Raw genomic sequence first — 20516 nt, 5'->3', positions numbered from 1 at the left:
ACAATTTTATGGATTAAGATTAGCATATTCATTTGTTTTTCTAAGTCAAAACAATGGATATTATTGAGTATCTCTTTTTTCTTTTTGTCCGTAACTCCTTGGTTTTCAGAGAGAAAAATGTCCTCATTTTAAACATTAACATTGAAAATAAAGTTCGTAAAGACATTTAATGTACATCTGAATATCACATCACCCACACAAACATGATCTAATGGCATTTGATAATAATTAGTAATACGATGATTTGATGGAACTCTTAACAGTAAATACATGCTAGGTTTTGAAGTATAGTTTGGGGAATAAAAGTTTTGATGTAAAATATGTATATAGGGTACATCTATATTTACATATAGGTACTTTTCAGATTTATATATGCTAATTCAGTGCTAACTTCTTTTTTGTAGAACTTCTTGGTATACATGAACAAGCAGCAGTAGGATTCTTAACATTAATGGAAGCTTTAAGATACTGTAAGGTAAGTTGATTCTGAAGGTGTTTTCAATGCTTTTTATTCACATGTCCAATGTCGTGGATGGTATTTTCTCCTAGATGACATTTAACTTGCTAGTACATACTCTCCACTTCTTTCCTGATCTCCTTTCCTAAACTGACAGGCGTATGAAGGATAGAGTTAAGCTGGCTGATGATGCCGAGTTTCCTGTTTTCGAGGACAGAGGGCGGAACCCAGTAAAAAAAAAAACAATTTATAAAAATAAATCTATTATTGCGTATACATTTATTTTTTGGTAAACCAAGGGAAAAGGATGTATTGTTGCTTCCTCATAATGGTACGCTTTGCTGAAACAACTGGCAATACTTAGGAGGCAAAGAAAAAGAATTTGCTAGATGCCTGAAGTTTTAAGTTTTGTCTATTCCATCTGAAAAATGATTTCACACTTAAAAACAAAATTCCAAGCATTTCATAGCATTAAATTCTTTAGCACATGGGCTAAGGTTAGGAACTTCTCATTTATTGATAAGTATTTCATGGCTTTTCTGCATACTCTAAAATAACTATTGGATGTTCTGAAATAACTATTGGATAGTTTTAAATGGGGTTCAAATCATTAATGATTTGCACTTAATGAGGTGTCCTGATTTTGGAAAGGGAGAAGTGGATCTCATTTTCTTTTCCATTTTAGAATTGTGGTTCCATAGCAGTAGCTCTGGTGATAGTGATTTAGAAAATGACGGTGTCTTGCCCTCTTGCCTTCTTGCTTTCTTACTTTCTTTTAAGCAGAAGTGTTCCTCTTTCATGACAACACTTGGAAAGGAGTGGTATGGTATGATAATGAATTAGGTTCCATCCTGCCGGATCTCTTAGTAGACATCATATTGTTACACAGTAGCAACTGTTTTATTATTTTCGGTGACTTTAACTTACAAGCTAAAGCTATTCTGAAGTAGCCTGGCAACCAGAGCATCAAGCTGCATCCCGTTCTCCCAGGAAACACACACAAACATTCATAGATCCTAAAAAGTGTGTGTGTGCTGGCAAGTGTGCACATGGGTGCACACACAAAAATGGTAACTGTATAGAGGTGATGAATATGTTAAGTAGCTTGATGGTGGTGATCTTTTCACAGTGTATGCATATATGAAAACATCAAGTTGCACGCTTTTAATGTGTACCCTTTTCGCACGTCAAAGACACTTCAGTAAAGCCTTTTTTTTTAAAGCATGTGTGTGGGTTTTGCAGGTGGATAGGGTGTGGAGATGATATACTGTGAAATTGTCACCGTGTGGCCTGTAACGCCCTGATCCAGATCCCGTCTGTCCCCGTGGAGGCGTACTGCCCTCTCCACGCCCTGAACCAGATCCTGTCTGGCCCTCTGGAGGCGCACTGCCCTCTCTGTTGCTGTGCACTCGTCCTCCTGGTTTCCTGCCAGTTTCTGAACACACCCAAGCCCTTTCCTGCCTAATAGGACTTCGTGCTTGCCATCATTTCTGCCAGGAATTCTCCAGATCTTGAGTGGATGGCTCCCTGTCCCCTGCAGGTCCTACTTAAAATGGTGCCTCCAAGACCCTTTCTTCGGCCATTGCCTCAGTGACCCTTTTTCATAATAGCATAGGAATAATCTCTCTATTATTATGTTCTTATCTGTTAACTTATTTATTTTTTTGATCTTGAATTTGCTTTTCTCTGTTCATCACCAGTGGACTATAGACCCTTTGAAGCCAGTGATGATGTGTTTCTGGGTACATACTTGGTGGTCAGTAAACATTTGTTGAATGAGTGAATTACCAATTTCAGAATTGTAAGCTTTTCTAAATCATGCTTTTTGCTTTTCTTTAGCTGTCAGGAAGAGCAGGTAGAGCAATGCCTATTTTCCTCCTACGATCTTAGTGGAAAACCAGTAATGGCTATGTGTTCTCCTAATGCATATTGCTCTAGTGCTCTAGCAGTAACTTTGTTTGTTTGTTTTCAAGAGAGAGCAAGAGGTAGGGGAAAATGGCATGCGAGCCGGGCGGGGGTAGAGAGAGAGGGAGAGAATGAATCTTAAGCAGACTCCGTGCTCAGTGCAGAGCCCAACATGGGGCTCAGTCCCACAACCCCGAGATCATGATCTGAGCTAAAATCAAGAGTCAGACACCTAACCATATGAGCCGACCAGGCACCCCTAAAGATTATTATAATGGCAGGACACAACACACTGGTACTCAGATAGATGAAAGGCAGAACTCTCTGTTACTTACACCTCCAAACAAGAGAGGGCTCCCAGACAGCGCCACAGACGGGATGACACCTGGGGACAGGGCAACAGCAAGGTGCTACTACAGAGAGCAGCCTGTGTACGGGCGTTGGGATGGAGTTGGCTAGGTTTCATAGGCTCCCTAGGGGTTGGATAGTTTCAGTCAGCTCTGAGGCTGAGGGCTGTCTCTGCTTGTCTGACAGCTGGCTCCAGGGCACTTAGGGCCGTACGTAGTGGCCTGGAGTGTGGGAGACCTGTAAGGGAAGTGATCGGGATGGTGTGACAAAGTTTTTTGAAGAACTAAATTACACTGTGGTGTACATAACTGTAAATGGCCTTCTGGAAACCTGTATAGATTTACTTTTTACCAAACATTTAGAGAAATGGCATTAAGGAAATCATTGTGTTTGTATTAGTTTTGTGCATCTGAACATTTCCCTGTGCTTTACCATCATAGCAAATTGCTCTTTAGAAATTAACATTTTCATGTCATTTTGATCATATGTGTTCGTTAACACAGATGAAACCGTGTCGGTACATATGCACACAGTGCAGAGGGTGACTCTGCTTTGGTCTGTGCCCCCCCCGCTTTTTTTTTAAATAGATAAACTCAAATACCATAAAACTCACCATTTTAAAGTGTGCAGTTCAGAAGGTCGTGCACCTGTCACCATTTACTGAATTTCAGAATGTTTTTCTTCTTCTGACCAGATCTTCTAACCCCACTAGCGGTCGCTTCCCCAATCCTCCCCAGCCCCTGGCAGCTCTACTTCTCTGTGGTTTTGCCTGTTCTGGACATTTCATCTCAATGGAATCCTTCAATAGGTGGCCTTTAGTGTCTGGCTTCTTTGACTTGGCACAGTGTTTTCAGTGTTGATTCTTGTTTTACCTACTAGCACTTTGTTCCTTTTTATGACCAAATATTCTATTGTATTTATATATCAATTGTGTTTATCTGTTCATCAGCTGGTGGGCGTCCGGGTTGTTCCTGCTTTTGTGCTACTATGAATAACTCTGCTAAGAACATTCCGTATAAGTTTTTTGTGAACGTGTTTTTGTCTCTCTTGGATGTGTACCCAGGAATGAAATTGCTTGTCGTACAGTAATTATATGCTTGTTGAGGAACTGTCAGACTCTTTTTCCAAAGTGGCTGCACTATTTATGCACTCTTTACTTATTTATATTATTATGAAACACTTAATGAGTTCATTTGTTTACCTTTTGATTCTACTGTATATAATCCTCACTTTTTTACTTCTACCTTATTTAAATACACACACACACACATACTCATTTTCTAAAATAGAAATTAAATAATGTCTATTTACTTCTCACCCCAAGAGGTAGCGTGATGTAAGGGAAAGCTACCATATTAGGAGTCAGAAATCCTGAGTTTTAATTCCAGCTCTGTTAACTGTTTGAATTCAGACAAGGCGCGGATCCTGGATACTTCCTGTTTCTTGATGTAAAATTGAAGGACTTGCGCTGAGCACCTCTAAAATTCCGTCTACTCTGAACCTGTGATTAGAGCTTGTCTTTGTCCTTTGCCCTTATTCTCTTTTACCCCCAAATCATCACCCTTCCTGCTCTCCTGGTTCACCGTTGCCATCAGCACATCCAGCCCACCCTGCCCATCAAAGGACAGACATACCGGTGTTTCTATCCGTGAATACAAAAGAGTCCCTCTCCCCTACTTCCCCATGATGAACATAAATGCTAAAGGACTGTAGTGGTGGTTGAAAGCAGGGTACCCTGTTGACTGATGAGGGAAGAATTGCCCTGACTGCTGCAAGTAGCTGCTCGGAATGTCCCCCATTCCGGGGAGTCTGTGTGAGAAAAGAAAATTCAGCAAATTTGAATGGTAAGGTTGTTTTTAAGTTGTAGTCTCTGTCCTCATAGGGGTATAGAATTGATCGACGTGAACATGATGCGATTTCCCAAGTCTGTTTTTTGTTGAATTTTAAACTTTCTCCATCACCCACAGAAATGATACTCTCAAATTTCAGATACTAAAGTTTTTATAGATTAAATATATAACCTAGAAGGTAGGCTATAACTTTTTGTACATCTTAAGGAGACTTCATATTTTAAAACTTTGAACTTCCAACCATGCAGAGTGACAGGAGTGAACTTCCAACCATAAAGAGTGACAGGGTTCTTTCATATTCTTAAATATTTTGGAGTATATATTTTGCTTTAGAGGGATTATTATATTGCCCTACGTTCTTTGAAGACAGGATGTTCTTAAGGTTTTTCCCCTTTATTTATTCATAAATATATTTGTTAATTTACAGTTGTTCCCCTGATAAAGTAATTATCAAGTTTATAGTTGTAGGGTTTGACAATCAAGCTGATATTCTTAAAGTGGTCATTCTGTCTAGCAACTTTAGTAAAACTTGAGAATGATTCTTAGTGCTAAACTATTTTTTTTTTTACCTGTGTTAAAAGTGTATTATTGTTATCCTGATGGTAAAGATGCAATATAAACTTAGCCCTGACAGTATTTATAACATTGATTTTTTTACACTCAGCATTTGACCTTTATGGGTAAGGCATTCTGGCACAGCACATTTTTCCATTTGCTTCAGATATTCATAGGCAAATATTCAACAGGCACTGTCAGATTTTCATTTGTTTGTTTATTTTGCTACATTTGTTCTAGGTTGGTTCTTACTTGAAATCTCCAAAATTCCCTATTTGGATTGTTGGCAGTGAAACTCACCTCACCGTATTTTTTGCCAAGGTATGCTTATAGCAGGATTTTTTTTTTTTTTTTTTTTTTTTTTTTTAAGTATGACATCAGGCAAACAAGTAATATAAGTCCATATTTAGTTTGGATCTTTGTGCAAACTTCAGTGTATTCCCACTAACAGGGGGACTATTCCAAAATCTAAAAAAATGATACTGAAGAAAATATTGTTACACTGCTCTAGTTTTGCAATTATTTCAGTAAAATCTGTCATGATTTAATTATAATTTCTTTACCTTTTGTGACTTGAGAGCTTTGGCTTTTGATATTTTCCAGAAATCACTCTGTTATGGTGAAAGTAACTGAATTTAAAAGTTTTAGGTTGCTCTTTTGTAAAGAGGATAAGAATCTAATTTACGTAATATAAAATAATTTTAAGTTACAACATCTAGGAAAACATTATTAAATACATGAATAGTTCAGTGGTATAGAAATTCTCTTTTAAGATGTTATATTTCCTATAATTTTAATATATACGGGGTTACAATATTGAAATAGATTAAATGTATTTGAATATGTTTATTTTAAAATTCTTAAACCTGTTTCTAAATCTCAGCCTTTAACTATAGTATTTCTATGTCCACAGTGGAGTGGTTAAGAGCTTTGGAGTCAGACTTCATTTGAATCCCAGCCTTGCCACTTCTGAACGTCATTCAGCCTCTTTTTCCCATGTCTTTAAAATAGTGATTTCTGATAATACCTAACTCTTAGAATTGTCATCAGGCTTAAATATAAGATATTTAGCAGCACCTAGAGCAAGTTAGGTGCCCAGGAAATATTGGCGGTTGCCATCATCACTGCCATTTTCATTATTCTGTATTCCTTAAACACGGGGGTGCCTAGATGCAGTTGCTGATGTTGGAAAGGGAGAAAATATATAATTGTGTATTTTGAGGTTTCTTATTTCTAGTGGACTTTCCTGATTACCCCCATATACTTTTTTAGGTTGTACTTGTTAGTGTAATTTTATTTGTGTCTGAAAGAAGACGAATTGTATAAATTGTACCAAAAACTTAGTTTTGTGGATTCTATTTCCTCATTTATTACTGTATTACTTTTTTTTAAAAGTTTTTCTATGTTTATTTACTTTTGAGAGAGAGAGAGAGAGCACAAACGAGGCGGGGAGGGGTAGTGCAGAGAGAGAGGGAGACACAGAATCCAAAGCAGGCTCCAGGCTCTGAGCTATCAGCACAGAGCCCTGTGCGGGGCTTGAACTCATGAACTGCAAGATCATGACTTGAGCCGAAGTTGGACGCTCAACCAACTGAGCTGCCCAGGCGCCCCTTATTACAGTATTACTTTTTTTTTTTTTTTTTTTTTAATTTTTTTTTTTTTTTAAATTTTTTTTTTTTCAACATTTTTTTTATTTATTTTTGGGACAGAGAGAGACAGAGCATGAACGGGGGAGGGGCAGAGAGAGAGAGGGAGACACAGAATCGGAAACAGGCCCCAGGCTCCGAGCCATCAGCCCAGAGCCTGACGCGGGGCTCGAACTCACGGACCGCGAGATCGTGACCTGGCTGAAGTCGGACGCTTAACCGACTGCGCCACCCAGGCGCCCCTACAGTATTACTTTTAATGTGCTGCCAAAATCTAGATAATGGATTTAGAGCAAGATCCATACTTAACTTTTCTTAAACAGAAAAAGCTATGAAATACAACTAAAAGTACAGGCTTTTATAGAACTACAGGACTAAAAGTACTGACAGGTTACATTGAGTCTGAGAGCTTTTTCTGTTTATTTCCCTCCTAAAGTAGAGAAGAAGTTACAAGCACAATGTAAATGACAGAAACTGAACAACTTTTAATTCCAGAGGGAGGATTTCACCATTTGACTAATTTTTGTGTAAAGTGTTCTGAATTTCCAGAATAGAAAATCAGTTCCAATTTACTTGCAAAAATGTATTTTCAAGCCAATTATTATTTTTATCTCCAGCTCTGTTTTTTAGCATAGGAAAAGTGATAAATCCTATGAAACAGTAAAAGTTTCAGATACAAAAGATAATGAGATGAAAATATTTTAAATCTTAAATTTTATGTTTGATATTCAAGAAGTGATTTTTGTTGTCAACAGAAGAGATTTTACAGGAGGTAAAATAGAAGGAATAATGTCAACCGAGCTACATAAATATGCAGGCATTTTGTATTTAAGCATCTAAATGTTAGGTCTGTTGACAAGAGTCCTGAAAGTGAATGATACCTACATTTCTATGAAACATACACTTCTTACCCATCTGCTTGGTATTTTCTATTATCCCATAATGTTTGGTCCATTGTGCAATTGCTCGTATCAGGCAGTGCACAGTTCTTGCTTCCCAAGCCTGTTTCTGTGTCTTCCGTGGTCAGCAGTGAGCCCTTGTGGGCAGGGGCTTTCTCAGTCATCTTACTCGTAGGCCTCAGCCACGTGCCACAAAATGTCGAGTTAGAGACTTGAGGATAGAGAGAAACAGAAAGCCCTGCCACATCAGTTGTAGGCCTGGCAAAACAAGCTCCGTGTACACCTCCTGAGTCAGACAAGGTGTTGGAATCTGTCTTCATTTATTTGCATCCCCGGAAGCTACTCATAATCCTGACAGGAGAATGCACACCCGCATGAAGTGATTGGAGAGAATTTTATAGTAAGATTTTAGGTTCTTCAGCTATAATAGGTCTTAAAAATCACCTTCTCCTTTAGAAGTCTTGAATTTTACACTAATTCTTTTGATACCTACCTTTTTATCTTTGGATCTGATATATAGTCTGGCACGTGGTGCAGGGGATTCATTAGTTCAGTGAATAAAGCCTTTGCATGAATTTTCCACACTTGTTCCAGTGATATTTATATCTTCTAAAAATACTTTTTCATGACTCATTCTGAAGCTTCTTAAAAGTATGGGTAATTCCTTTTCACTGTGTTTAAGAAAAAAATTTTTTAACATTTATTCATTTCTGAGAGAAAGAGAGCGCAAGCAGGGGAAGAGCAGAGAGAGGGAGATACAGAATAAAAGCAGGCTCCAGGCTCTGAGCTGTCAGTACAGAGCCTGACCTGGGGCTCAAACCCACGGAACCAGGAGATTATGGCCTAAGCCAGAAGGAGCACCCTAACCGACTGAGCCACCCAGGCGCCCCTACTTTTCAGTGTATTTTAAAACAACTGAACTTAGGTTGCTTGAACGTGTTTTTTTTTTTTTTTTAAAGAGTTGCAAGTAAAGAATTTTTCCCTTTGAAATAAAAGCTGGAAGATTACAGAAGTAGGAAATGAGGCCACTAATACTTGATTACACTTATTAGATCCAGTTTAAAAACATTTTTTAGGGGCGCCTGGGTGGCTCAGTTGGTTAAGCAGCGACTTCAGCTCAGGTCATGATCTCACGGTTCATGGGTTCAAGCCCCACTGACAGCTGTCAGGCTCAGAGCCTGGAGCCTGCTTCGGATTCCATGTCTCCCTCTCTCTCTGCCCCTCCCGCTCTCGTGGTCTGTTTCTCTCTGTCTCCCAAAAATAAACGTTATAAAAAATTTAAAAAATAAAATAAATTTTTAAATACAGTAATATTTATATAGAAATAAATATTTCTATATAGTATTTGCCATATAGAAAATACTATAAATTCTGTTTTTATAAGATCTATGATTTGATCATTCTTTGTTAGATATTTCTATATTTGAACAGGTAATTTTAGCTTTGTTTTTGTTACTCAAAAAGTAATTTAGGGTTTGTTATTTATTTTTGAGTTTGGGTTTGTTTTTGGGGGGGGGGGTCATTCACTTTATGTTCTATGGCCTGTAACAGCAGCTTAATGTAAGTGTTGGTGTCTTTTTCCGTAAAACTCATAGGATTGTATGGATGTGTATTTCACATGCTGGCTTCTTTGTGCTGATTATGATTAAGTAAAAAAGTGTGTTTTAAAGTCACAATCTTCAAAGTAATCTGTAATTTAGCATTTGAAAATGCCTTTGAAAAGCAGTATAATTCTTGAGGTGACACACCAGAGGTAGTAAGAGTTGCAGCAGTCATCATTCACGTGTGTACTCATTGGTCAGATATTTACTGGGCATATAGTATGTGCCCAGCGTTGTGCCAGGTGCTCAAACAGTGGTGAGCAAAAATAGATGTGCTCCTGTTTTTCCAGAGGTGTACATTCTAATGGGGGGGGGGGCATTAATCAAAGAATCACACTTAATAAATTATAACAGTTACAACTATGATGAGGGCTGACAAAGCACAGGTATATAAAGCTGTAAGAATTTATCTTAGTATTGGAAATTAGGAACGTTTCCTTGAAGAACTGATGTGTCTCTCAGATGAGCACTCTGAGGCCTTAGTAAGATTAGACTACGGGAAGAGGAGAAAAGAGCTTTCCCTGGACAGGAGATAGTCGGAGTACAAGACTATGGTGGGAACCAACTGAAGAAGAAGAGCGGGAGCACGGAGAATTTGAGGGGCAAGGGCTAGGATGAGGCTGCAAAAGCAGGTCTTTGACTTAGGAAGACCGTTCAAAGAGTAATGACAACCACTAGACTTGTTAAAAGTAGGTGGTGGGAATAGTTGTGGGGGGGCGGGGTAGGAAGGAAAGAAACAGGATTAAATTTGCATCTTGGAAAGATGACTGTGGCTAACTGTGGAAAAGAGACATAACCTAGGGAGTGGGTAGGGAGGACGTCTGTGGTATTTCCAGTAAGCAGGGAATGTGGTTTGGCCAGGGTCATGACGGTAGCCATGGATGGAGGTGCATAAATTTGAGAGAGCCATTCCTGAGTTAAACTGACAGGCTTGGTGACAGATTGGATTGGATAGACGAAGGGTGGAGAAAGCTAATGAGATGAGTGTTTTTAGTGATCAATCTTAGAGCCTCAGAAAGAGCGCAGCAGCTTTGCATTGTTGAATGCACCCACTCGTGGTTAAAGCAATTTATTTTTCGTTGGGCCAGTTGACCCAGTCAAGAGGAAAGACGGATACTGCAGTTTGCGGTATCTCAGTGAGACGGCCCGGCCAGATAACCCCACAGTGAGGTTTACAAGTCCTGCCCACATGGACAGTGCTTGAAATGCTTACATGGAAAACAGAAATCAGAGCAATAGGGAGAAAGGAACTCAAGATAAATTAAAGAAGAAGAAAAAAAAAAAAAAGAATGGAGTTGGTGTAGGACAGTGTAGGGATCAAAAAAAATTTTTCAAAAAACCAAAAACTGTCAAAGAAGTTACTATATCCATGAAACTCTGGAGGCTGTGAGAAAAGAATATTTGAAGGACGAATAAGGAACTGAAAGACAAATTGGAGAAATCTCTCTCCTAGATCGTTGGCAGTAGCGTCCTAACTGATGACTCTGTCGTTGCCCTTCGAGGAGCTGTAGGATCTTCTCAGTTCAGCAACTAAAATGACCCTGTTAAAATGTAAGTTACTTCATGTTACGCTTGTGCTCAAAACCCTACATAGGCTCCCCCGTGCTCAGCGTAAAGGCCAAAGTCCTTAGAATAACTTAGCGGCCCCACCTCACCTCAGCTGATTCCCTGTTGCCCCTCTAATCGCATTTCCTACTGCTCCCCTCCTGTCGTGCTTGGCCTGCTCACCGAGCTTTGCTGTGGCTCCGAGATGCAGCGAGCCCTTTGCATTTGCTGTTGCCTTCGCCTCAGCTGCCTGTGTGAAGGATTCTCTTCTTCCTCCAGGTCGGTATTCACATGTCGTCTCCTTAGGAAGGCCTGCCCTGGCTCTCTGCCCCTTGCTCTTCCCGCCTTTTCATTGACATTCTCTCTCTCACATCTAGATATAGATCCACTTTAATTGAGGTGAAATTCATACAACTTAAGTAACCCTTCTCACGTGAGAATTTAGCGGCTTTCAGTACGTTCAGAGCGTTGTACAACCACTGCCTATAACTAGGTCCAAAACATTTCCATTGCTCCAAGATAAAATGGCATATCCATTAAGCATGGACTCCCATTCGTTCTCTCCAGAGCCCCAGGAGCCACCCGTTTGCTTTCAGTCGCTGAGAATTTACCTATACGGGATATTTCGTGTAGATGGAATCATACATGTGGCCTTCTGTTGGGGATCGTCCCACTGAGTGTAATGTTTTTGAGGTGCAACCTCCTTGTAGCCTGTATCCTCACTGCTTCCATCCCGTGGCTAAATGACACTCTGTTCTCTGCAGACAACAGACTTTGACTCTCGTGGATGATGCTGCAGTGAAGGTTCCTCTACAGGAACTTGTTTGAATCCCTGTTTTCAGTTCTGTTTGGTAAATACCTAGAACCGGAATGACTGGATCATATTGTAATTCTCTGGTTAGCATTTTGGGAAACTGCCTGTTTCCACAGCAGCTACACCATTTTGCATCCCAGCCAGCAGCGTACGAGGTTCCAAGTTCTTGTACGTCTTTGCCAACACATGTTATTTTCCTCTTTATTATTATTATAACCGTCCTAGTGAGTGTCGAGTAGTCATTGTGACTTTGATTTGCATTTCCCTAATTAGTGACTAATAATGTTGATCTTTTTTTTAAATAGACTTTTTGGCCTTTTGTATATATTCTTTGGAGAAATGTCTGTTCAAGTCCTTTGCCTGTTTTTGAATTGGGTTGTTGGTCTTTTCATTGAATTGCAAGAGTTCTTAATATATTCTGGTTTTAGGCACATACTATATATTTTACTTGTTGGTTTTATATATTATCTATCTTTCTCACTAGTAAGCTCTCTGAAGGCAGGAATTTTGTCTGTTTTATCTCCTGCTGTTTTCCAGTGCCTAGAACAGGGCCAGACACAGTGTTGGTGCTCAGTAAACTTTTGTTGAACAAATGATTGCATGTAGAAAACACTGAAGATCTGTCTCACCAAAAATTGTGATACAGCTGTGTTGGGATTTGAACACGGAGGGAGATGGGGACGTAGGAATGCTAAGTTGTCTTTGATCATAAGAATTCAACATACCCGTAAGCTTGTAAACCAAGAAATAACAGTTAGTGTGTGCATTAACTATATGGAGACTAAAAGAGAAGAACTTGCTTCTGCTCTCCTAGCTGATCAACTTAAATACACACACCTACGCAGATTCTTTCTCCAGATTAGTGAATAAAAACAGCTTTGATGAGTATTTATAAATAAGCATTGTCACATATCCTCTATCATATTTAAAATTTATGTTCATAGTTTGAGGATGAGTGAGAAAATTGTTCCTATTCAGTGAGATAACTTCTTAACTGTCTGTTTTGGTTTTCCTTTTGAGATGAATAGCTTACTTTTAGGACTCTTACATATATTAATTTATTTTAAAAGAGGTGTACAATTTGTCATTATAAATTTGAGTGCCAAACTATTTACTTCATAAAGTTATCCCTTCGTATTTGAGATATTCAGTGGCCCAGAATTTAACTTTTTTTTAATTTTATCGGAGCCCTTTTCCTGACCCGTGGAGAGATTCATTCAACACATTTTGTGGGATTGGAAGAGATTTTTCACCATTCAATTTTATTTAAAAATCAATGGTAAAAATAAATTTAATAATTGACTTTTATGAGCAGGTTGTTAAAACTTCAGATTGATTATAGCTATCTTTTTAATATCATTTAAGTTTTTAAATTTATCTCCCACATTTTGTAAGTCATCGTACTCTTCCATCTGACATAGAAAAAGTGACCTTTCTTATCTATGTCTGTGAAACAACAAAAATGATATTGTATTATTTGATGTATCTTAGAGAATGTGGTTGCAAAACATAACTGGAAGCAATCCTGTGTAAGTGGGAGTTTTATACTAAGAGGGAGGAGCACATAGCCTGACTGCAGGGATCTTACAGGAACCTAGTCGTCAAGCAGCAGGAGTCCCACAGAACCCTGGGAAAAAGGGATGTGGGTGAGCTAAATGCAGTAGGTAAAGGGACTTCTTCAAAGAAGGAAACTTAATTTCCGTTAAGTAGAGTGGAGAATTCTCCAAACAAGTCATCTGAGCCATAACAGAATAAAATTTTCTGTACATTGTGAGGAAGCAGGCCTTGTAGGTATGGATAATATGTTAAAAATCATCATACCAGTGTACTTTTTTGTTTGTTTTTTAATTCTAGTGCCATGGTACTTTTGATAAGCTTAAAACTTGCAAACTTACTGAACAGGTAAAAGAAAAGACTTTGCACATGCTTCAAGAATTTAGAACTTATATTTTTTTAAAAAAAGAGCTCTTATTATTAAAACAAGGCTATGTAACATTTGTTTTATAATATGTTAAATCGTCTTTTAGGAGTCAGTTCTTTTCATTCTGAAACATAGAATTTAAATGCCCAAATACTACCTGACACAGTCAGTATTTGAGCATTTCTCCTCCCATCTTTTCCTTCTCTCCAACCATCATTTTTCCCTTTGATGCTTTTTCTTTTTTATATTTTGGCTTTAAGATTAAATTTTTGGGGTCATTTTCGTAATTTCCTCTTGAATTGCAATTATGAAGTTAGTTTTCAGGGCAAATTTGAAAGCAAGGGTTTTACATTTGAAAATACGATACTTTTAATTTTATTAAAATTATGTGTATAAAATAGTAGACAAAATAAGTTTGTCTCTTGTTTTTATTGTGCATTTCAACCTCGGTGTGGGATGAGAGCTGCTGGTTCAATATAAAAGTAGCTGGAACCCACCTATAACATCTAGTTTCATCTTTGGAAGATCAGTGACTAATTGCCTTGGTGTAATCCATTTCATACTTTCTTTTGAAGTTGGAGAGATGAGTTTTACATCCCTTTCTGTCCTCTTTTGTGGTTATAAAAAGGTCTCTTTGTATGTGCAGAGTATCACCTTTGACCTTTCCTGTGATAAAGCAGTTTTCCTTTTAGTAAGAACACATGAAAACACATTACTGTTTCAGCTCAGAATATATAAAGAAACTGAATTTAATGCGAAGGAGAAACAAAACATGTAACTGTTCCTCCATGAGCTGACTGCTCTTACTGTAGTATCTGTTACTGGGAGACTGTTTAGAATTCTTTTTATAGAGTTAGCTCCTTTTATGTGTTTGTTCTTTGGTGTAACATTAGGAAAACTACTACAGTTGAGTGTTAGATTTCTTGTTTTAGGTATTTAAAAATTGGACAGCTCTACTTCACCAGTAATACATTTCTCTACATGTAAGAAACATAATTTTAAGGGAAAATAGTAAAACAACACTTTATAGACTTCGTTATAAAGAAATTCACCTCTGTGTATCTTTCATTGTTGAGTCAAAGTCCTGGAACTTGGAATGCAGTTAATTCACAGTTGGGCATTCTGTAACACATAAAATGTTATAGTTGGGGTTTTGTTATATATATTAAAGGAGTTTCGTCATCCCATCCATGTATCCGTTTTTGGTTTTTTGGGTTTTTTTGCTTTTGAAGATTTTTAAGTAATCTCCACCCAGTGTGGGACTGAAACTCAAAACAAAAAAAACAGAAAAAACAAAAACCAGAGATCAAGTCACATGCCAGCGAGGCACCCCACCCTATCCATTTATCTTAAGTAACTTTGTGAATTTGTGCTTAGGTTTCAATGCCCTGCCTTCTCTACTGCAGAAAGAAAATGGATTTAAGACCTACTTATTTTAATAGTTAAGGTCATAACTTGTCATGTGACTTTTGACATCTATCTTCAAACATAAGAATAGCATCTGTTATTTCAACAACTTGGAAAGTTTGGGTAGAAGTCTACATAAATTAATTTTTAGTTATGTGAATTATTGAAAAACTATGTATCTTTAACCACAAACTGTTTCCTGGCTGCTTAACACCCTTTGGAGCTAGCCCTCATCAGCTAATCTGTAGGGTTAGGCCAGCGATTGTGCCATCATGATAAAGCTTTTGTTTTATACCTGATTTTTTTCAGAACTCTTTGAAAATGCATTATAAATATTTTTACCTCCTAAAACTGACAATTAAATTGCTCTTATGTTCTCTTTCCTACTACTCTGAATGCCCTTATGCAGCTGTTCCTGTGTCTGGTTTTTATAATTTTTAGGAATTTCCTTTTTATCTCAGTCATGTCAACTTGCTGACTGAAAGCAGTCCCTCTTTCCTTTTCAATTAGTTTCTAATAATTTTTTTATTACAGTAGAACCCAAATAATTGTCCAAATAAGATAAAATATCATTGATAGAAAGGCCTAAAGGAGTTTGGTCATCAGTTAAGTCTATGTTTTGTTTTGTTTTTTTAATTTTTTTTAATGTTTATTTTTGAGAGAGAGAGAGAGAGAGAGAGACAGAGCGCGAGCAGCAGGGGACAGGGGGATAGAGAGAGAGGGAGACACAGAATCCAAAGCAGGCTCCAGGCTCCGAGCTGTCAGCACAGAGCCCGATGCAGGGCTCACACTCACGAACCGGGAGATCATGACCTGAGCCAAAGTCAGACACTCAACCGACTGAGCCACCCATGCGCCCCAAAGTTTATGGGTTTTAATTAGAATCAGCATTGATACACCTCTAGGTGTTTGTTTATAATTGATGAAAATAATTATAATAAATAGAGTTGATAGAATGGAGCAAAAGGTCTTATATCATGTATTTATGTATGATGGTGTTAACAAGTTTATGATTTTGTTTATGTTTCTTTTATTTATGTTACCCTCTGCCTAGAATGTGATTAAAATCCTGCTCATTATTCATGGTCCAGGCTTGAAATCTTCAGTGTTGGGACTCCTGTTTCTCTTTCTCCCTTGTTGCTCCTGTAATTTCTTCCAGCTTTCTACCTTCTTGTGATCACTGATACTACCTGAGGTCTGTTTTCCCACAGGACCCAATATAGCTACATTACCTATATTGCACTAAGTACTGTTGAAATGCAAAGATTAATAAAGAACGCATTGTAGTAGTTTTCTCTTTACATTTACTGAGCATTGCCTGTGCCAGGTATTACGCTAACCGTCTTACATGCATTCGTGTAATCCTCAGTTCACCCCTGTGAGGTAAGTACCATTTTTCGTCAACATTTTATAGTCTGGGGCCAGTGAAAAATAACAACTCCAAAGTTAAATGCTAGTGAGCACCAAAGCCAGGATTCAAACTCAAATCTTCTGACTCCTTAGCTTTTAACGACTTCTGTCCCTTAGGTATACAAAAAGCAAATAATTACACAAGAGTGGAATAGAGACTGGAAGAGGGGAGAGGTACAGAGGATATGATACATGAATTAAAGGACATAAGTTTTTGACTTAATATGAAATGAGGGCTGTGTTCTAGGTTTGGAGAAAAGATGAAGCAGAAACACAAGAGATGAGGGAGGTGACGACAGTCCATGCTCTATTTGGGGAATAGTAATGGGTTCAGGATGGCCGAACCAGACTAGTTGTGCTGGAAGATTAAGAAGGAAGTAAAGGCTGGCATCAGATACAGGACCGGCTGGAATAATCATTTATTTCCACACCGTCTTTGGTATACTATGTTTGCATGCTTATCTTGATATGAAAGGCTTAACCTGAATACCCAAGGCATGAATGTAAGGCATGTTCATGGAAGTAGAACAACTTTCATAATGAAGAATAAGAATGTTTCTCTAAAGTTGTGATAAAACTGAAGAATATTAGAACTTTGAGTACTGCGACCCCTTTATACAGTTCATATTATCAAAATTGTTAGTGGGTAAACACGAAGGGAAAGACGAGAGGAAAAGGTAGCCACCTATGAATAGGAAAAGCGAATACACGTGGGGCACAAGCAAAGTGAAACCCTGGGCGGAATATTAGGTTTTAATTCCTCATGCCAGCTCCCTGAAGCAAAGACCCTGCAATTTAAGTGATTTATTCAGTATTCGAGGAGTGCAGTCTACCCCAGGTAGGAGGGATGTCTGCCACTGGAATTGTTCAAATTTGCCTGCATGTGTTGGTGATAAAAAACATTACGACGGCGTCCGTTTTGTTACATTTAAATCCTCTCCAGACCGTGCACCCTGTATTTGCATATTCTGGGTACACCACTCCCACCATACCCCTTCTCCCCAAACACACACAAAAGCTCATTTCTTTCTCACTTTTACATGTTGGCTGCAGGTGCGTTCCATGTGCCTTCTTCATTCTAAGATCTGGACTGAAGGAGCAGCCCATAGGATTGTGCACTTCTCTTGGCAGAGGGAGAACAGAGAGACACCTGGCAAAAACGCAGGTGGCGCTTAAAGCTTCTTCTGGGAGCTAGCGTGATGTCACTTCTGCTTTCATTTCTCTGGCCAAACCTGATGTCCGTGAGGGTAGGAAGTAGACCCCTACCAGAGAGGTACTTTGTGTCCTCTAGCCACAGGCAGTGATAAATAATCCTCTTACAAGGCCCGGAGGGGCAAGAGTGTGAGAACAACCCCTTCTACCACCATAAATCAGTTACTCTTGTGTCCAGGTGATTTAGCAGTTTAAATTGATTCAATTGATATAGAGTCTTTACTTAGAAATCAGGAGGAACTTTTTAACAACGTATTTGATTTTTATCCAGCTGATCAGTGAATATTAACTTCAACCATTTAAATAAGTTAGGGAGTCACTTTTCTTGAATTATGGAGGTATCATGTGCCTAGAGAGTAATGGCTTATGTTAGCTGTTTTCGTAATGAAAATCAGTAATTAAAAGGCTAACAGCTCTTCTCTGCGCAGTTCTTCACATAAGCAACAGAACACTGAACATGATTCTGGTTGCATAGAGTAGACGCCTTAGGTCTTAGAGGTGAATTCTCCGGCAGAAACCAATTGAGAAAGGTTGGAAGGATTTTTAAGATGAGCTGTATAGTTACGATGAAAGGGAGAAAAAGAAGCCCCTTGACTGGTGTTAATAATAGTAACGACGATGATGATACCTATTGGAGACTTCCTCCTACTGCCTTATTTCAACTTGCACATTTAAAGTTTGTTTGGTTTTTTTTGGAGAAGGAGCCTTGAAGGGCTTTTCTTATGTTTCCTTCCCTGACTTCGCTGCCAGTGCAGCACAAATCAGTGCTGCACAGCCGTGGGCTGCTGTGGAGATAGCCAAGGGCTTTTGCACATTTGGGGGGAAATAATGGAAGAGTAAAGAAAAAAGACCACTGTCCTAGCTACTCTCAGTTGACGTGGCATTACCTGAATTGTTTCTAACATTGGCACTGAAAACTGTTACATATTTAATAGCATTTGGTAATTGATATAAAATGTTTCATAGTAACCCCCAAATATTTTCAGAAGTATAATGAGTTTAAGAGTGCATATGAAACATAAAGCGATTTTAAAGCAAACATTACTTACAGCTTAAAGGTATGTTCTATACCAGTTAACTTTTTTTTCTTTTGAAGGGATCTTCATAGCACTATAAAATGTTGTCTGGGAGCTAAATTGTACTTTATATGTGTGATCATTCCTGAAGTTAGGTAAAACTCTCAGAAGTTCTTTGATTACTTATGACAAGAGATTGCTCTTGATAATGATGAAAGCCATAATGAATAAACTTTAAAGACCTTTTCAGTAATGAGCTACTTACACCTAGCCCATGAACTGAACATAGGCCTGCCTTATATTTCACTGGCTGTTTAGAAGGATAGCTAATGTTACATTTTAAAAGGTTTATGGTGAACACCAAATAATTATAGTAACAGTGTAGGAAGAACTACGTGAAAAGAGATATTTGTTTCATGAGTATAGGATATTAGATAGTCCCTTAACAGCTTGCCTTTTTTCCCCCTTCTCTTCAATAGCACTTTGCCAATTAAGGCAAGTTGGTTGAGGACAGATCATTGTAAAAGCTATATTGTGTAGCAATCCCAGTTGCCCAGTAAATTGGCTAAATAGAAATTGTTCTAAAATTCCTCTGCTCTGATAAAAGCATCCAATTATATTTGACCAATATGGAGAACTACTTTTAGAGTAAAAATAATTTTGATGGTAAATCAGAGTTTAAATAACTAAAACAATATTTAAATATTTGACTGTTAGGTTTTCTATCTTTTCCCAATGAGGGGTACCTAAAAGAGTTTCAGATGCAGTACAACTCGGTATTTTGTCCTACTTGATGCATTTAGGGGCGAAGGAAAAAACGTCTACAGGTATACTTGCTGATTTGGATAACTTGGAATTACATCATTGGAGTCTATTTGTAACTCATTGGTTTTCTGGCGGGGGGGGGGGTGGTGTATGTTTGAATTTTGTTTTGCAGTGTAATTTTCTTAAGACAGTTTTAATACTGTTCACCAAAATAAGCATATAGTAGCACATTTTTCTCCCTCCCACTAGGTGGTCACCTTAAATGTACAGACTACCTCTTTCTTTACCATTTAACAGGCTGGACAGTGTTCAAAACATTATGGAGGTGTGGATAGTTATATGCAAAGAATATACTAAATATGTAATCTAAAAGCTATTGCTATATTAAGTCTTGGAAATGGAAATCTGAAGGGTAATGTTCTCTTATTATTCCTCATACTTACACAGTTATTTATTACATCGGAGTTCCATTTTACTTCATCCTTTATGTTCAGTGAGAAAAACACATCAGTTGTGTCTCTCGCTAAAATATTTTGCCTTAAGATGGTAAAGGAGTCTTCCTCAGTTGAATAGAGTTCTTCATTTGCCAAACTTGCTATGCAAATATGAAATACATTTGACATTAATATATTACCAAATTTACGACCTGGATCATTCTGTTACAGATGTTTAAACTAGAACCTTGTTCAGATGTATTTAAGTTAAAGAAATTGGTTAAAATTAGTGTTGGAATTTGTCATTTTAAACCAAATTAGAAAGTTAAAGAGAGTTCAGCATGAAACACTTGAATGGGAATAGGTGGTTTTGTAACTTTCCCAGGTTTCATCTATAAACATTTAAACATTCTGTAAATTTAAGCACGTGTTAACTAAGAGATGGCTTTCTATAATAATCTAAAAATCATTGTAAATACTCAAAATAAGCAAGCCAGGAATCAGTTTAGAAGACCATACTGGCTTTGATTTGTGGATGAAAACATTTGGAATGTTTTCATTAGAATTCACTTTTTTTTGCTTTGGCCTTTCTTTTCCTTTTTCTCTTCTCCCTTTGGCATAAACACATCTTAAAATGAGTGGTATGATTAAGAACAATTAATTTCTAAGGAGTTTAGCAAATTAGCTATTAGTGTATCACTATTAGTATATCATAGCCCATGCCACTGGGC

General features: G+C 37.9%; 1 protein-coding gene across 5 annotated transcripts in view; it reads left to right on the top strand.

Annotated features, from left to right (window-relative positions):
* MINDY3 (MINDY lysine 48 deubiquitinase 3) overlaps nt 1-20516 on the top strand; it is a 101447-nt gene that overhangs the window by 44206 nt on the left and 36725 nt on the right. For all 5 annotated transcript variants that reach the window (XM_042991145.1, XM_042991146.1, XM_007081258.3 and 2 more), the window contains 2 exons: nt 405-475; nt 5356-5436. In XM_042991145.1, the coding sequence (XP_042847079.1) occupies nt 405-475; nt 5356-5436 (152 nt within the window). The remainder of the gene's footprint in view (nt 1-404; nt 476-5355; nt 5437-20516) is intronic.

This window comes from Panthera tigris, chromosome B4 (assembly GCF_018350195.1).
Source record: "Panthera tigris isolate Pti1 chromosome B4, P.tigris_Pti1_mat1.1, whole genome shotgun sequence".
NCBI classification, from domain to species: Eukaryota; Metazoa; Chordata; class Mammalia; order Carnivora; family Felidae; genus Panthera; species Panthera tigris.
Note: the sequence above shows the minus strand (reverse complement) of the source record. Positions and strands in the feature narration are given on the sequence as shown.